We start from the raw sequence: 17,019 nt of genomic DNA, 5'->3' as shown, positions 1-17,019 counted from the left end.
TTAGCAAATGTTTTGTGCCACTGGGGAAGTGGTAATTCTGTATTGATTTGCTTTGGATGTTTGTATGTGATGCCAATAAAAGGTTTGATGATGATGATGATTTCTCTGGTTTTGGGCTAAAAAAAGTTCCCATCCCTGATTTAGGCAGAAAGCATACTGATTTGGCCATATGGCTGTCTAAATCTGTTTCCATGTTCTCATATCTGAGAATGGAATAAGGCCATAATCCTGCGCACACGCGCACACACACACACACACACACACACAAAGGGACCCTGTAGTCAGAGACCTCTCTTGTCTGTTGCTGCACAGTGCCTAATATATATTTGGCACTTTTTATAAATAATAAACAATTGTTCTGATAATAAGTAAGTCTTGCATCTTGGTAAACATGTATAAAATCAGACTGAAGATCTTTCCCCTACATTGTGTATGTTCCTATAATGATAGGGGAGGCATCTCCATTATTCTCTATTGAAAGCCAGTCATTTTTCACAAAATTCCTGCAGTCCACGTAACCTTGGTTCTTGTAACTCAGTAGTACAAGAGGAGCCGGTTAGCAACCACCCCAGAGCATGTCAATTAATATTTATCTCTTGTAACAGTCTATGTAATTTCCTTCTTGGTTTTCCCTCCAGGGAGATGACACGTTGCTGGTTCCTCTACATGCCTATCCTGTGATGAACACTGTAGAATTTCCATCCTTCATTAATTTATCTGATGTTTCTCTAGGACAATGGTAAGCTGTTATGATTTTTAAAAAATTAAACTGTTTCTCATGTGTTGCTAAAATAATTAGCTTAATGTGATGGGTTGGGGAGAGGGCCGAACGAAACAGAGTACCTTTTCATATGATATTAACTCAATCAGGAAATACAATTGCATCTGGTTTTACCATAGCAGTGTGCTTTCAGTGGGCAGGCATTGTAAAATATATTTGATTATTCTGAAAGATTATCTGCAACTGTAATGCTGTATTTCTCCAAGGTTGATGAGATTTCTGAGAGACAGTGTTTATATTCCAGCAGTATTCTGCCACTACGGTAGCCTTGGTTGTATAAATGCTTTTCATCAGCACTGTGTTCTTACTACAGAGTTATAGTACAGAGATGATGTATTCTAGAAACAAACGAAGCTGACTTATAACAAATCAGACCATTGACCCACCAGTTTCAGTATTGTTTACATAAATTAACAGAGACTCTCCAGGGTTCCAGAAGGGAGTCTTTCCCAGTCATACGTGGAGATGCCAGAGATTTAACATAGGACCTCCTATATGCAAAACAGATGCTCTATATTGACAAGCTGGAACATGTATAGAGAAGGGCGATCAAAATGATCAAGGGTCTGGAAACCAAGTCTTATGAGGAGCAGTTGAGGGAGTTGAGGATGTTTTGCCTGGAAAAGAGGAGACTGAGAGGAGATGAGATAGCCATCTTCAAATATCTCAAGGGCTGTCACATGGAAGGTGGAGCAAGCTTGTTTTCTCCTCCTCCAGAGGGTAGAATTCAAACCAATGGATTCAAGTTACAAGATAGGAGATACCGACTAAACATCATGAAGAACTTTCTGGCAGTGAAAGCTGTTGGACAGTTGGAACAGTCTCCCTCGGGAGGCGGTGGACTCTCCTTCATTGTGGGTTTTAAAGCAGAGGAAAGATGGCCATCAGTCATAGATGTTTTAGTTGAGATTCCTACATTGCTGGGGTTTGGATTAGATCAGGGGTCAGCAAACTTTTAGAAGGGGCCGGTCCACTGTCCCTCAGAACTTGTGAGGGGCAAGACTATATTTTGAAGGAAAAAATGAACAAATTCCTATGCCCCACAAATAACCCAGAGGTGCATTTTAATAAAAGCACACATTCTACTCATGTAGAAACATGCTGATTCCCAGACCGTCCGCGGGCCGGATTTAGAAGGCGATTGGGCCGGATCTGGCCCCCAGGCCTTAGTTTGCCTACCCATGGATTAGATGAACCTTGGGTCATGCAGCTCTGCAATTCTATGATGCTAAACCCTTGAGCTATGACTTCCCGATGCATGAAAGGCCCTTTGAATGTGCTTTAAAGGTATAGTGTGTGTGTAGCATCTACGCACAGGCCTCATTGGAACCATTTTGCTTTTAACTATATATATATATTCTTACAAATCCTGTTCGTTAAGTGAAAGTAAGTTTAGTCTTAAAAAAATTCTCTCCTGAGTCCCATGATCAATTCCATTTTTCACACACACCCATCTCACCCTGTCCACCCATGCCTTCCTTCTTAGGAAGGCCACAGTTGCTACCCAAATTGGAAATGTTAAAAACCTATCAAGCAGGAAATCTCTTCTTCATCCAAACTTAAAAAAAAAGAAAAAGTTTCAAGGCAATACTACATATAAACTACATTCCTTATTAATCAGCTAGACAGGATTTTAGTCAACAGTTTATAGAATGTTGGAGGAGTTTGAGTAAAAAATAATAATAATTTTTTTTTAACAAAGTGAAGAATATGCTGTGTTTTTCTAAGTCATTTTGTTTTGACTAGTTAAAACCAGACATGCAAAAATCCTTACAGATAGGCTTGGCTTTTGGAAAATGCACAGGGCATCCGGATGTCAGCCAGCTAGGAATCCAAAGCTTCTTTTTAAGCTTAGGATACGCGTCTAATCATTGGCTGAGAAGATGAGTCTAATCCCAATAACCTGTGAATAAGCCTTATTGATATCAACAGATGTAACTAAGCAAGAGCTGGATAACGGTTCCAATAGTTTCATGTTATCCGTCCTGGATGCTACCTCTTATAACCACAGATGGAGAAGTCAAGTTTCTGAAGGCAGCCCTGTTTAGGGAAGTTTTTAATGTTTGAAGTTTTCTTCTGCTTTTAATGTTCTGTTGAAAGCCACCAAGAGTGGCTGGGGAAATCCAGCCAGATGGACTGGGTAGAAATACTAAATAATAATAATAATAATAATAATAATAATAATTATTATTATTATTATTATTATTATTATTATTATTATTATTATTATTATTGAGTGCTGCTCAGTCTAGATAAAAATGGATGTAGTTTCTCTCTGTTGATCTATTTATACATGCAGTGTGCAAGTGGGGGATCTTTATGGGGTGTAGTAGTCAAAACTGACCTACAACCTGAGTGACTGTCAGAGGAGTTTGTTGAAAACTAAATTCTAAAACACCTGATCTATAAGGTCACACAATTTTTAATTCAGGAGGTGCAGTACAATTCTATACACATCTACTCGGAAGTAAGCCCCATTGAGTCCAGTGGGACCCCAGGCTCGCAGGATCTCATTTGTTTTTTTGCTAGAACCCTGAGATACACAGAGCAAAACCTGGTGCAAAAGACTCATGCTTGGAACTAAAGAATTATCAGTCCAGGAACTCACAGTGTTTCCATGCAAGGACCCACTGCTGGTTATCTCAAGCTTCTGTCGTTTCAGCAGTAGAATTTGCTGGGCTAGGCAGGTTATCCCATTTCGTCTGTTATTAAACAATTTGGTGTCAGAAATCCTTGTTGATCTAGAGAAAACTACCCAAAGATTTACCTTCTGCCCAAGCCTCATATAAATTAAAAACACTGTAATGATGACTGCTTTTTACCCATGAAAACATCACAGCTGCCTTTTCTTTCTTATTATTTTCATAAAATAATATAAATTTTCATTCAAGATAATACGGTAATGAAAAAAATACATCATCAGAGCAAATTAAATACATGATTGTTTTGCAGATTATTGTGTTTTTTCTCTTCCAGGAATTGCTAATTTTAATAAAAATACTACTTTATTGTCACCTGTCTCTGGTTCATATATTGCATTAATTTGACAAGGGTTTCATATTCGTGTCTCTTTGTACTTACGTTTCCCACATTTATTTTTATTATTTCAATATATCAGGAAAGAACAACTTGTGTAACTACACAAAATCAAATCCAGTTATATATAAAGGCCCTACATCACTTAGTGCAGAGTCAGACTAAAAATAATTGCAGAAAGAACAGCAACCAGTTCAGAAAAGATAGGGCATCACAACATAGAACTGAATATGTTTGGGATCCAGTGATCAGTCCCAAACATTACTGATCCAGGTCTCTTTGGACTTCCATAAAAGTCTATAGAAGACTTCCATTGCTGACCAGTAGCCATCTCAAGCTGCTACCAGCATGAAAAGAGCCAAATTTTTCCGTTTAACAGTTGGATTAAGGTTACTTTCCAAGGCTAAGGAGGGGTTTGTACTTACCTGCTCAGTACATTTCTATCCGTCATGCTGCCCAGGAGTGGGCAGATGTGCTAATGAACATCAATGTAATTATTTCTGATTCTTTTGTCCTGTATCACCTTTTCCAGTAAAGAATATGTGATTCCCCTGGAGTGCAGCTGTCCCATAGATTTTGAGTTCCACATAGACTATCTTCAGCCTCACAAAGCCTTTACGGTTCATCCAACATCTGGTAAAATCTTGGGAGGGGGAGCATTACTTCATTAATGTGTGAATGCTAGTATCTTAAATAGCGTGTACTGTATATATAAACATATTATAGTGCAATCTGCCACCACCCCTCATGCTGGGCTGGGTAGGTAGATAGATGGGTGGGTGGGTGGAATGAGGAAAAGTGTCCCTTCACCCAGCTAAGACAACTTTCCACCAGCTGCTGAATTTGTAGGTTGGCAGGAGCCAGTGGAAAGCCCCAAAATGTGGGGTTCAGTGGGAAGGGCCGACCCAAGCTGGCCCATAATTCTCTGGATCTCAAGCCAATCTCACTGTCCTGTCCACCCACTCCAGGCTGCCATGCGTGGCAGGGCTGTAGATAAAGCCCCATCGCTGGTAGGGGGGATGTTAGGATTGCCCCCTACTCCACAAATTAAGAACAGAGATCTTAATTGCTACAACCTCCCCAGTTGAAGAAAAGGAAACCTATGAGCATTGAAATGCTGCTAGACTACAATGCCCATCATCCCAGTAAATTGGGCCATGTTGCCTTGAGCTGATGGCATAGCTTATCTGCACCAAGATGCTTCCAAAAGGTTGAACTTTAGGGGTAGTCATGTTTGTTTGTTTGTTTGTTTGTTTGTTTTTACAAAGAAGTGCCACCAGCTGCTGAACTATACTAGTAATATGCTTTTCCAATCACCTTGCCAAAATCGCATCACCTTTAAGGCCTCTCAAACTAAGCTTCCAAAAATCCCTGATTGTTCTGTACAATTTCTTTCAGTCATAAAAGTGCTGTGATTTCAAGGTGAATGCACTAACTCTTTTTTTTGTTTTTGTTTTAATTCGTTCATTCACTACAGGAATAATTCCTGCCAACGGGAAAGCAGAAATTATGGTAACATTTGCACCATTTGAATACGGAACAGCCCAGATGAAAATGGAGTTGTGGATTTCACAGTTTAACTCAAAACCTTATGTATGTGCGTTCACAGGAACATCATCGCCACGCCCTACATTAACGTATGTGTGGTCGGTGCTTGCTTTGAACATTTTTTTTAAAAAAAAAATCATTGTGTGTTTCACTGAGAAACCTTTATAAAATAATATTTCCTGGGGAGGGGTGTCCTATCATAACAACCATACAGTGTGTGTGTGTTAGAAACAAATGAGCCAAGATGATATAAATACATCAGGCTGAATCCAGAGTAAATGAGTAAGTAAATGTGGTGCTTAGGCGATGTTGAAATCAGAGGAAAAGGTTAGCTACAAAGTCCTGTAGATTTAAGTGGGAGGTAAGTTCCTCTAACTTTGGATCCAGCCCATCATTTTGTTTGGAAAAAGCTGCAGTAAAGATACTTCTTAATAATGCTTTGAAAACAGTAATGTCATTTTTTTTTTACACCAGACTGAATTTCAGTATCATATGTTTATAATTAGGGAGGGAAAGAGCTGTCTTAGTTTCCAGTCCATGTCAGTTTCATGTGCTCATTCCTAGTTCCATTCTCTCCCATTTCTGCATTAATGTGTATTTAAATAAAAATCTGGATCAAAATGTATAGTTAAATATGTATTTTTAAGAGTTGACATTTTTTTTCTCAGGGCATATTTCTCAACATATTTTATCCTAAAATAAGCATTTTTGGTAACTTATATGGAGTTGAGAACTGTGTCACAAAATGCACTTCAGAATTCCCTAGCAGAGATGAGTATTTTCTCACTGGAGTCATATAAATGGGGACTTTACATCCTCCAAATATTTTTTTAGAACTTAGGAAAAAATAGAATCTAAAGTGTTTTCACAATAATGTAGGCAGCTTTCATAGTCTCTTGGCTAGGTCTCAAGAGGATAACTTTATAAATTTGCAAATTCTGATCGGGCTCAGATTATAATCTGAAGCAGAGAACAATTTTTGAGAGCTCCTCAGCCATAACCACCCCAGTTGTGCTCACCCTTTCCTTCTTCTTATCTTGGAACTCACTTGGCGTGCATAACAGCAGAGTCAAGGAAGGAGAAGAGAGGTTGGTTGTTTGCTTGTTCTCCCCCTCTCCATTTTCACATTGTGCACATAAAAGGGTGCCTGCGCTCTGAGCACATGTGGAAGATATAACTGTCTCAAGGGCTTCTGCCATTGCTAAAGCATACACAATGATTCAAGTCTCAAGATATCCAAAGTTTTAGACTCCCACTTAAAAGCCAACATTTTTTGAACCGCATCCTCAGTCCTTTGCAGAACTATAGCTGTACTTCCATCTATCACAGTTAAAATTATGTGTCTCTTTTGAAATCTAGGAGAGCAGACTTTGAGAAGCAAGAAGCAGTTTTGGCGAGAATACCAAAGTCTCCACAAAAAGCAGTGGCACGGCTACTGCAGAAGACAGCATTGCCAAAGCAAGAACGGGGCAGTCCCCTACAAAAACCTCAGGTGGGGGATTTAAGGAAAATAACAATGGCAGCAAAAATGGTTAGAACGAAATTGGGCCCATTGTTTGTTTTGATGTGTCACATTTTATTTCGTAGGCCATTGAATATAAAAACTTGAGATTCCCACCTGATTTGTCAAATCCTTATGCTGTGGCCACTGTTTTGGTTCAGGAACCAGGCAAAATAAAGATTAAATACTTAAAAGAAGGTAATAACTTTGAGTATTATGGGTTTGTGTAATGTGTGGTACTACAGGGCTGGAATTTTTGGGACTGCCTAGAGTACATGGAAATGGCAGCAAACACACTTGATCTGTTCAAGACTGTGTGTGTAAGTGCAGTGATCACAAACTATTTCGCCTATTTACATTTGCATTCTGTTCCCTCTTCTTCCTCTGTTGTGTCCCTTGTGATGTTTTCTAGATTGTATGCTCTTTGTGATAGGGACCTGTGCTTTCATTTCATCACTTTCCATCTTCTCCCCCAATCCACCTCAGGCAGATTGGCTAGTCAGCCTCAGTAAAGTGATTTGAAGTTGGAGGAACTTGTTCCCACCATAAAACACAGCTTAGTTTGACTAAATTTGGCATCTCTGTACATTTACTAATTTGATTCTGTGACTTACAGGTACTAATAATGTCTCATTGTAGTTCTCACATAATAAGCATAGTATGAATAATTTCATAATTTTATTGTATGATTAGTCTATATGATGTATTGTACATACATAGATAGATGGATGGATGGATACTGCTCTGGTATCTCTATACTGTGGATGGACAGGTGGTTATAAATATTTTTGGACAATAAACAAACAAACAAACTGAACCATTCCATCTGAATCTGAAGGATCTTCCCCCAGTTGAAATACCGGTAAATCACTTCCAACTCTCATGGTCTTGCAATTCTGAGCACTGAAGGTCCCTTCGACACAGTATAACTTTGTGTTTGTGAGGACCATGCTTATTAACCTCCCTGCATGGTTTTGGCCTCAGACCCTCTCTGTACTGATACTGCCGCTGTGCCACCCTGGTCATCATATGATCACTTCTTCACATGTGCACCACTTGATGAGGGTTTGTTGTATATCTTGAATTATGTTATGTAAACAAGAAACGTCTCATTTGAAAATATTCATAGAGCCGAGGTCTTATTCCCATAACACCTGAAGCTTCATCATAAACTCAGGACCCTACCTCCCGTAAAACAGATCTTGGTAGCAATATAATCCACACTTTTTCAACATTCTGCAGTCTCTTTAACACCATGCTAAATGGAATAATTCACCATTTGTAACTGCAGCCAGTGGTGGAAGGGCTATTTTACTCTGTATCCTGAGCATCCTGTTTGTATTTGTGCCCTGCAGTCCTAGGAGGGCAAGGAGATGGAGGAGCTATAACAAGGCAGGTGAAAGAAGCTGTTTTTGAATTGAAAGTCAAGCAGGACATACAAGCAGAGCTAACCAACCAGCTTAAATGGTGAGTGGCGCTCACATATTATGCAAGCAGAAATAAACAAATATAACGGCTCATTGTATTTAGGACTACCTGAATACGCCACTTAGCGTATCTTTTGCAAAAAGTGGATAAAGTGATTTTATTCTTTGCTTCCCAGTCAGTGGCGTAGCGTGGGGGGTGTAGGGGGGGGCGGCCGCACCGGGCGCAACATCTGGGGGTTAGGGTTAGGGGGGCGCAAATCCATGGGTTAGGGGGCGCAAATCCACGGGTTAGGGGGCGCAAATTACTTGCCTTGCCCCGGGTGCTGACAACCCACGCTACGCCACTGTTCCCAGTTTGTAGCTGGTGAAAAATTACATGATTGTGATTTATCTTGGTCAATAACTGAACAAAAAACTTACTGGGACATAACCAGTGATGGTTTTGCACTAGTGGAAAGCAATTCCGCTTTTGCAATGTGCAGTCCCCCCCCCCCCCCCCGATATTGGGAGGCCTTCTGGAACAGTAAGGGTTATGACACAGGGGGCTGCAATAGGTAGAGGAACTGGCAAAAGATAGGCGTTGAGCATAAGCAGAAGCACTTTCTGTGAATCACCTCGTTGTTGAATCTTGGTTTGTAAATCATTCATGTGCCAATACAAATGCAGTCTTTGGGTTGAAACAAAAAAGAAGCACAGGGCTATAACCAGAAGAATACTTGAAAACAGAAGGGAGTGATTCAGCCAAAATTAAGCATTTTGAAATTAGGTGGATTTCAACAGTAGAAATTCCGTTGAAATTACTGGGTCTTAAAAGTGCTTAAGTTTAATTGTGTCTTGCCCATGTCAAGTCAATAGGCAGGCGATCTAAAAAATCTGCACAATGTTTGCATTGGATTGATTTACTCTTTGCAAAAGCCTTGTTAGTACAGTGGTACCTCGGTTTAAGAACAGCCCTGTTTGCGAACTATTTGGTTTAAGAACTCCGCAAAACCGGAAGTAGTGTCCCGGTTTGGGAACTTTTATCTCAGTCTAAGAATGGAAGCTGAATGGTGGAAGGGCACTGGCGGCAGGAGGCCTCATTAGGGAAAGCACACCTTGGTTTAAGAACGGTTTCGGTTTAAGAACGGACTTCCAGAACAGATTAAGTTCGTAAATCAAGGTACCACTGTAAATAGTTGTCTGAGCTGAACTTTAAAGTGAAAACTGTTCTCTCCTCTCTTATTTGAATGCAGGCAGGTTCATTTAGGCAAAGATCCAATTTCTCCAACTTTTCAAAAGCAATTTTCTGAAGAACGACGTAGAGAAGTAGAACTGTACAAGGTAGGGCATATTTTTGTTTTAAAAGAACTGTGTGGGTTTGTACATTGCAGGCGACAGCTGGGATGCTTGTACTCAGGCAGATAGATCCATCTTGTTAGAGTATACAAGATGTGTTCAGGATTGTGGCTTATAGACTTATCTTGAGAGGAAGCATGCACCTTGCTGCCATTAATTTTTTTGGATAATATGTGCAGTCCCGTTTCCTGTCTTCAGAGTTCACGTGCAATGTATAGCAGGAAGAAAAAGGAAAGTGGGGGAGAAACAGAAGAGGGGGGGCACCTACTATACAAGCTCTTTGGGGATATCTTCATGTACCCTGTAGGTTGGGCAGTGGTCCTGTGGCATCAATATACCAGTGCTCCTTTTGGAGCATGTTGTAGTCTTACATGCCTATTCAACGTAGGCAAATAGTCATAGGGACACAGGAATCTGCCTTGTACTGAATCAGACCCATTGTCCATCCAGTTCAGTATCGTCTACACTAACTGGAAGCAGCTCTTAATGGTTTCTGAAGGAGATCTCTGGAGATGCTGGGGACTGGACCTGGGAACTTCTGCGTGCAAGGCAGATGATCTGCCACTGAGCTACAGTCCACTTTATTTGTATACTCCTTTTCTGTATACGTTATTCTCAAAGTGGTTCACAGCAAAGTATGTCAAAGAGCAATGCACCACAGTCCATAATATCCAGAAATGTAACACCTTGTCCCTTAGAGTTCCAGACAACTTCTTCTCAGCTGGAGAACGATCTCATCCCACCCCTTCAGTGGCAACCTATGAATCAAACCCAGAACTCGCCTCACTGATGAGTTCTGCTTACATTTTGCAAGTTCCTTGAAAGAGTACAATTTTATTGAGCCCTAAATGCAAGACTTTGCTTAAGGATCCAGCAAAGTACTAATGTGGGTATTTATATATCTTTGTTTATGGTGCTGAGGCAGATTAAGAGCGGAGAGCCTATTCTGGAGAAGGAGTTTCAAAGGAAGAATGTTGAAGTCTCAGTCAAACGTGTCATCCGAGACATTGGCGAGGTAGGTCTTTGTGTCAGAGTCAAATGGGTGGATGGGAATACAGCAGGGAAGCTTGCCTTTGCATTAAGAAATCCTTGTGAATATAACTGGAAAACTTTCCTTTCGTTGGTGTCTCTTGCCAATAGGAAATAACAGGGGAAAGAGTCTGGTGAGCACTTGGAGATTTATTAGGGAGAACAGTTGTGTGGGGGTAGCCTAAGATTGCAGCAGTAGTGTGGGGATGTCATAGCCACCTGAAATTTGTTGATTTAAAAAGAAATCCCAGCCAGATGCATCCCAGAGTTGATTGGCATGTTACATTCTGAGGGGTGGCGTGTAAAGCCGGAATCGTGCATAGTTGAATCTTACCTGCCAGAGCTGGCGCAGGATCTTACAGGGCCATCCAAGAAGGCCTCTGCAGCCTGTGCAAAACCTTCCCAAAGCCTGGTAAGCAAGTCTGAGAGCTTAAAATCTCTTGCTGTGCCTGGAAAACTCAGCCTGGAAAGAAACTTTTAAACTCTCCGCCTTGCATGTGTTTAATTTGTGCAATCTCAGTTGGCCTGCCGTCAAGCACATAAAGCTGTGATTGCACAAGTTAAATGTGCACAAGTTGTGACCCTGTTGTAATGGGAAGGAGTATCACCACTGCACAAGCAAATCAAGATGAATGTTCATAGATGTAGAACTTGCCTGCAAACGTCGGAACAAATGTTCCATAAAGACCGGCCACTATCAAACCTCCATGTAAGCAAATTGGTATGAATGCTCAAGAAACAGGCGATCCAGAGGAGCCCTTGGTTCTACAGAAGTCAGTGGGTCATACTTCTGTGTAATTGCAGATACTTTCACCAGTATAAATAGGCTGCTGTTAAATAAAGAGCTTGAAAGTGTTTATTCCTAACTGTAACCCTTTAAGACTGAAACTGTTCCCTTTTTGTGTGCCGTGCAGCCCCCGAAATACTATCCCACGTTTGATCTCCTGCTAAACAACCCTTGGTGTCACAGGCACTGGAATCTGCGACGGTTCCAACAAGCTGCTCGAAAGGTACTGAAACAAATTGTCTCAGTTAAATACTGTTGTGCTACCTGCCAGCTGCAGGAATGCTGCTCATTCCTAAATCCTTCCTGAATTTACAAGTGTGTTTTACAACTTCTTTTTTTTAGTTACAGATAGGTAGCCGTGTTGGTATCTGAAGAAGTGTGCATGCACACGAAAGCTCATACCAAGAACTGACTTAGTTGGTCTTTAAGGTGCTACTGGAAGGAATTTGTTTTTTTTCTTTTTTTTAAGTTACAGTTTTGTTGTGAAACTATGATTGAATCTATGTTGAGGCTATGATCGCTTCACTGCCTAAATTGTTTGCATTAAAAGGAAACAGTATGCCAGCTGTTTGATAATCCCACCATTCCATACAGCTGCCAAGCCTAATTCTGCATAGGTAGGAGAAAGTGGAAGTCACAGTAGATGCACTGCAGCAATTATACCAGGCAGTTGGATGCCTCACCTTCCAGCTTCACAAGAACAACAAACATTCCTACACTTTAAGGTTCCATAAGTATGTTGATCGGTGCCTCAGATAGGTAGCTATATGCAGCTTTAAAGGCTTTATAATCTTTTGTGCCGCCTTTTACGAATTCAAATTCGTTTGTTTTTTTTTTAATAATATTTATTGAAATTTCCAAAAAAAGAGAGAAAAAACAAAAAAGAAAAAAAAAGAAATTACATAATCCAAGAAAAAGAAAAAGAATACAAAATACAGGAAAAAAATGAAAAGTAAAAGCAAGTTAAAAACAAATCCCTCTTTCTCTATCTTATAATTCATTTACTTATTTCCGTGACTTCCTCACACCTCCCTCCTTTATATTCCAATTCAAATAATTAATTCAGCAAATTTTTCCCTCCTTATTTTATCTTAGTTCTTTATCTTAAACATATTATATCATTCTATTTTTCATCTAATTATCAAACCATTTTTTGCATATTCCTTTTTAACCTTATTGTTAATTACACTGTTTCTGCAAATAGTCCTTAAATTTCTTCCCATAAAGTTTCAAAATTTAAAGCATATTTATACCTAACTTCTCGAATTCAAATTCATTTTTAAAGGGCCACATGCACTTGTTGTGCATATATTTTCCAAGTTTGTTGCACAACTGTGAGGTCTAGAAAACCCTGGGGCTTAAAAACGAAATAAAACAATTTGGCAGTTTCCAGACTTACGTACACAGGGATTCCAGAAAAGTTTTGGAAGACACATGCCACATAGAAAATGGATTGAACAATATCCTAAATGATTCTCCTAGATCTTGGTTCACGGCCGGCTCAATCGTGTGCTAAGTGTGTGGCGTGGAGTATTTAAAAATATGAAAACCCAAGACTGGGAAGAAGCATTCCCATCAGGTAAGCCCTCCGATTTGGAAACCTGTTTTTTAATATTTGTTTTCTTGTCACGTTGTGAAAAATGATTAGAAAGGATGCCATGACACACTGCTGTGATGCGCACCCTCGTGTGCTGTAAATGAATGAATAAAGGAACAGCTAGAAAAATCCTTCCGTACCAAGATGGGTTTTGTAGCACAGCCCTGCAATGCTTCCACTATGCTTTTTCCTCTTGTCCTCTGTGGGTGGACCACACATCACAAGTACTGTAAAAACAAGAAACAGGAATGTCATACCATTTGCTTTGTGCCATAAATGGCAACGGCTACTGTCAGATGCGGGTGGTGGTTGCTCGTGAGTAACCCGGCAGGACTCCGACCTGTCTTTTACAGGTTTTATTTGGTGCAAACTATTTACAGTGCAGAAACGCAAAGTTCATGTCCGTCTTAGTCACTTGCAGAATCCGGGAGTGGCCCCTTCCGGCTTCTCCCCCAACATAAGAACTTAGACACCCCAAATCTCTGCCCCCCCTCCTTGCGTTTCACCCCTCAGCTCAAGCTGGGCGATGGAAACGGCTTGTCTGCCTCCTGGCCAGCCGGGCTAGGTGAGGCGCTTGGGCTCTCAGCAGCATCCTCGAGCCCTTTCCTCGCTTGGCTGGCCCCTTCCCTCTCTGCTCCCCTGGAGGTGTGGCTTTCCCCACCGCTGGACGAGGCTCTGCTCCTCAGAAGCCTTGGAGGCTCTCTGAATTCCCCTGCCTCCCTCCCCTGTTCTGATGCCAGTCCCGTGACAGCTGCCATTTAGGCAGAACAGCAGAAGAAAGCATGAGGAATACTTTGGGAAGTGGGGACACCTTCTGCCATCCTCTTCCAGGTCCCAGGGGTCAAAATGAGCAACGAAGGGACAAAAGTATCCCACCGTTTCTGTTGATCAGAATGCATACCCACTCTTCACTCAATCTTAGCATTTGTACATTTCTGTCCTGGTTCAACAGAAAGCAGTTCCGAAACGACCAGCACACTAGCGATAAGTGATGATGGAAGAGTGCCTTGTGTCCTCACGGAAGATCGCCTGCTGCCTTCTGAATTCCCCACTTACAGTTCGTCTCGGGCTGATGAGCTGGTAGGTGCCTCTGTGAGGTTAGCAATGGTTGATGGGTTAAAAGAGAGTGTCAAACTCCTTTCATTCGGTTGGACAGCCGCTTCCTGTGGCTACAAAACTGGCGTTCTCAAGCCCACCGATCCCAATTAAAAAGCATCCTGTGGTTACCTGGATGCCAGTTATGATATTTCCTCCTCAGTCCAACCGTTAGAAAAGATTGTTGTTACATAAATTGAAAACTAATAACAATATTTATTTATTTTATAAAAAGAGAAGAAAAGACAAATTTTCCCATTTGAAAGATGGATAGTGGAAGGTACAATTCATTACTTGAGGTTACTTTTCACAATAATCTGCCTCAGAAAGTCTGGTGGGACCAGAATTTGGAAATTTCAGTTGAAAAAATCTGGGGGAAGCACTGGTCTAAGGTTCCATTTAAACCTTTGGGAGCTGCATTTGAAGTTGGTCCATGGTTCATATTTAACGCCAAGGCATCTGTCTTGTGTTGCCCCAAGGGATGTGTCTGCTGTTCTTGGAAGGGATGCCAAGTTGTAGGCACCTACTGACCTGTGTGGTGGGACTGCCTGAGGTTTATAATTTCACATTATGGGACTTTGCCTAAATTGGCTCAGCCAATCCGATTGTTTCCACAGATAGCATTATTAATTTTCTTCTTGGCTGAGGATCACAACAATAAGAATCAAGAACGAGTTGCTCACTTTTTAGTGGTGGCTCAGGCCACATGGTGGAATGCTGGAAGACATTAATTTAAGAACTCTGGGTTTCTAGTATAATTAAAAAATGGCAGATAGCCCTATTGGAAATTTGATACCATCTTACATACTGTTTTGATTTTTTCCCCCAGGCACCTGAAGCTCTCGGTATAGTTCCTGTCAGGTCTGCAAATGTTAAGATTAAACAACTTCACCACTTCTATGAATTAAAGGTTAGATGGCTGCTAAGTCAGGTCCTGTTTTTTACTTTATGCTAAATGTTGGGCGGGACGCGGGTGGCGCTGTGGGTTAAACCACAGAGCCTAGGACTTGCTGATCAAAAGGTCGGCGGTTCGAATCCCTGCAACTGGGTGAGCTCCTGTTGCTCAGTCCCTGCTCCTGCCAACCTAGCAGTTCGAAAGCACGTCAAAGTGCAAGTAGATAAATAGGTACCACTCCAGCGGGAAGGTAAACGGCGTTTCCGTGCACTGCTCTGGTTCGCCAGAAGTGGCTTAGTCATGCTGGCCACATGAGCCGGAAGCTGTATGCCGGCTCCCTTGGCCAATAAAGCGAGATGAGCGCTGCAACCCCAGAGTCGGTCACGACTGGACCTAATGGTCAGGGGTCCCTTTACGTTTACTAGATGTTGGGCAAGGCATGATCAAGAGGGAACAGGTGGCAGATTTCTAAGTTCTCCAATTTTTATTTTTTAAAATTGTAGAACTAGGTCAATAGAGAGGGATATTGATCCTGAAATGCCTGCCATGTGAAGTGTTTCCTCTACACAGTGTCATGGGAAGGCATGTGAATTACGATGAATATGATATTCCCTTGTTAATTCATTTTAGGTAGTTTTCATTGGTTCATTAGGGTTTTCTACCGTATTTCAATTCCTTTCCCTTTGTCCAAAGGTCCCTCAGCATTTCACCCTCATGGCATATCAGCCATTCTGTGTGCACCATGCGGCAACCAGTTACAAAGTTCCAAAATATTCCCAAATTCTGAGGACCGGTGCAGAGGTAACAAAACTTCTCCAGTATTGCTCCCCCCCCCTTTCTTGTGTTATTCTTAGCATTTGTTGGTTTAATAAATACTTTTTTAAAAACCTAACTAACAGAAAGACACCTTTCCAGAACATTTACTTTCTGCCTTTTTATCAGGAAGAGTTGATCCCAGTAATACCGGCTTCAGAGGAAAAACTCCAGGCACAAGAAGACGAACTGGACACCACCCTGCTAAACCTCAGAGCTCCCGAAGCTTTGCTTCATCCTCCAACCGATCATCCACTTCAAATTTTCGTAAGTAAAAAAGGGCAGGCCTCAGGGCCACATCCTGAATGGCTTGACTACAGTGGTACCTCGGGTTACAGACACTTCAGGTTACAGACGCTTCAGGTTACAGATTCCACCAATCCAGAAATAGTACCTCGGGTTAAGAAATTTGCTTCAGGATGAGAACAGAAATCGTGCTCCAGGGGCAGCAGGAGGCTCCATTAGCTAAAGTGGTACCTCAGGTTAAGAACAGTTTCAGGTTAAGAACGGACCTCCAGAACGAATTATGTTAGTAACCCGAGGTACCACTGTATTCAGTTTCCTGACTCCTTATTGGTAGGCTGTCTTCAAAAGAAGCAAGAATTGGGGGTGTGGTCTGTGGCTCTTGCTTCAGTGTCACCCTTCGTTTCCTTTTCAGAATCCTAGCCCAGGACTGTATGAGTTCAAGCAGCCATTTCCCTACGCAGAAAGCAGCATTGAATATCATATTTGCCCCGTTCCGAAATACGAACTTACCAAGCAGTTCCCAGCAAAATCCTGCATACCATTGACACAGAAGAAGTTCCTTCATCACAGGGTAAGGGCTGTTGAAGTCACTGGGGATTCAAGACATGGGAGCTTGTCTTCTTTTACTGGCTAAGATTGCTAGCAGAATTTTCTGATGTGTGGTCTTTTCAGGAGGTGATTCACGGCCTAACCGGCTGGAGAAAATTCCCATCAGTTATCCATTCAACTTTACCTAATGTACCTGCTCTGAACAACATAGCAATGCCATTCTGGTAAGTAAGAACGAGTGCTTTTGTTGAAGCACCTAATTAGGTTAATTGCACCTCAGTTGTGTATACCCGAAACAACCCAGGGAATGTCGCAAGACTGAAAGTGTGGGCTTCCTGACAGGCCACTGATAGGCTAGTTCATTTACAGTTTACAGTGGT

General features: G+C 41.4%; 1 protein-coding gene across 2 annotated transcripts in view; it reads left to right on the top strand.

The window, feature by feature from the left end:
• Nucleotides 1-17,019, top strand: part of CFAP221 (cilia and flagella associated protein 221) — a 30,162-nt gene that overhangs the window by 8,140 nt on the left and 5,003 nt on the right. For both annotated transcript variants that reach the window (XM_081871452.1, XM_081871451.1), the window contains exons 6-21: nt 639-739; nt 4,350-4,453; nt 5,295-5,454; nt 6,725-6,857; nt 6,953-7,064; nt 8,222-8,333; nt 9,526-9,613; nt 10,554-10,643; nt 11,572-11,667; nt 12,927-13,023; nt 13,994-14,121; nt 14,966-15,046; nt 15,725-15,832; nt 15,974-16,111; nt 16,503-16,661; nt 16,763-16,863. In XM_081871452.1, coding sequence (XP_081727578.1) covers nt 639-739; nt 4,350-4,453; nt 5,295-5,454; nt 6,725-6,857; nt 6,953-7,064; nt 8,222-8,333; nt 9,526-9,613; nt 10,554-10,643; nt 11,572-11,667; nt 12,927-13,023; nt 13,994-14,121; nt 14,966-15,046; nt 15,725-15,832; nt 15,974-16,111; nt 16,503-16,661; nt 16,763-16,863 — 1,808 coding nt within the window. The remainder of the gene's footprint in view (nt 1-638; nt 740-4,349; nt 4,454-5,294; nt 5,455-6,724; nt 6,858-6,952; nt 7,065-8,221; nt 8,334-9,525; nt 9,614-10,553; nt 10,644-11,571; nt 11,668-12,926; nt 13,024-13,993; nt 14,122-14,965; nt 15,047-15,724; nt 15,833-15,973; nt 16,112-16,502; nt 16,662-16,762; nt 16,864-17,019) is intronic.

Source organism: Podarcis erhardii (assembly GCF_964252035.2).
Source record: "Podarcis erhardii genome assembly, chromosome: 1".
NCBI lineage: Eukaryota > Metazoa > Chordata > Lepidosauria > Squamata > Lacertidae > Podarcis > Podarcis erhardii.
The sequence above is the reverse complement of the archived record's forward strand: the minus strand, read 5'-3'. Positions and strand labels throughout refer to the sequence as shown.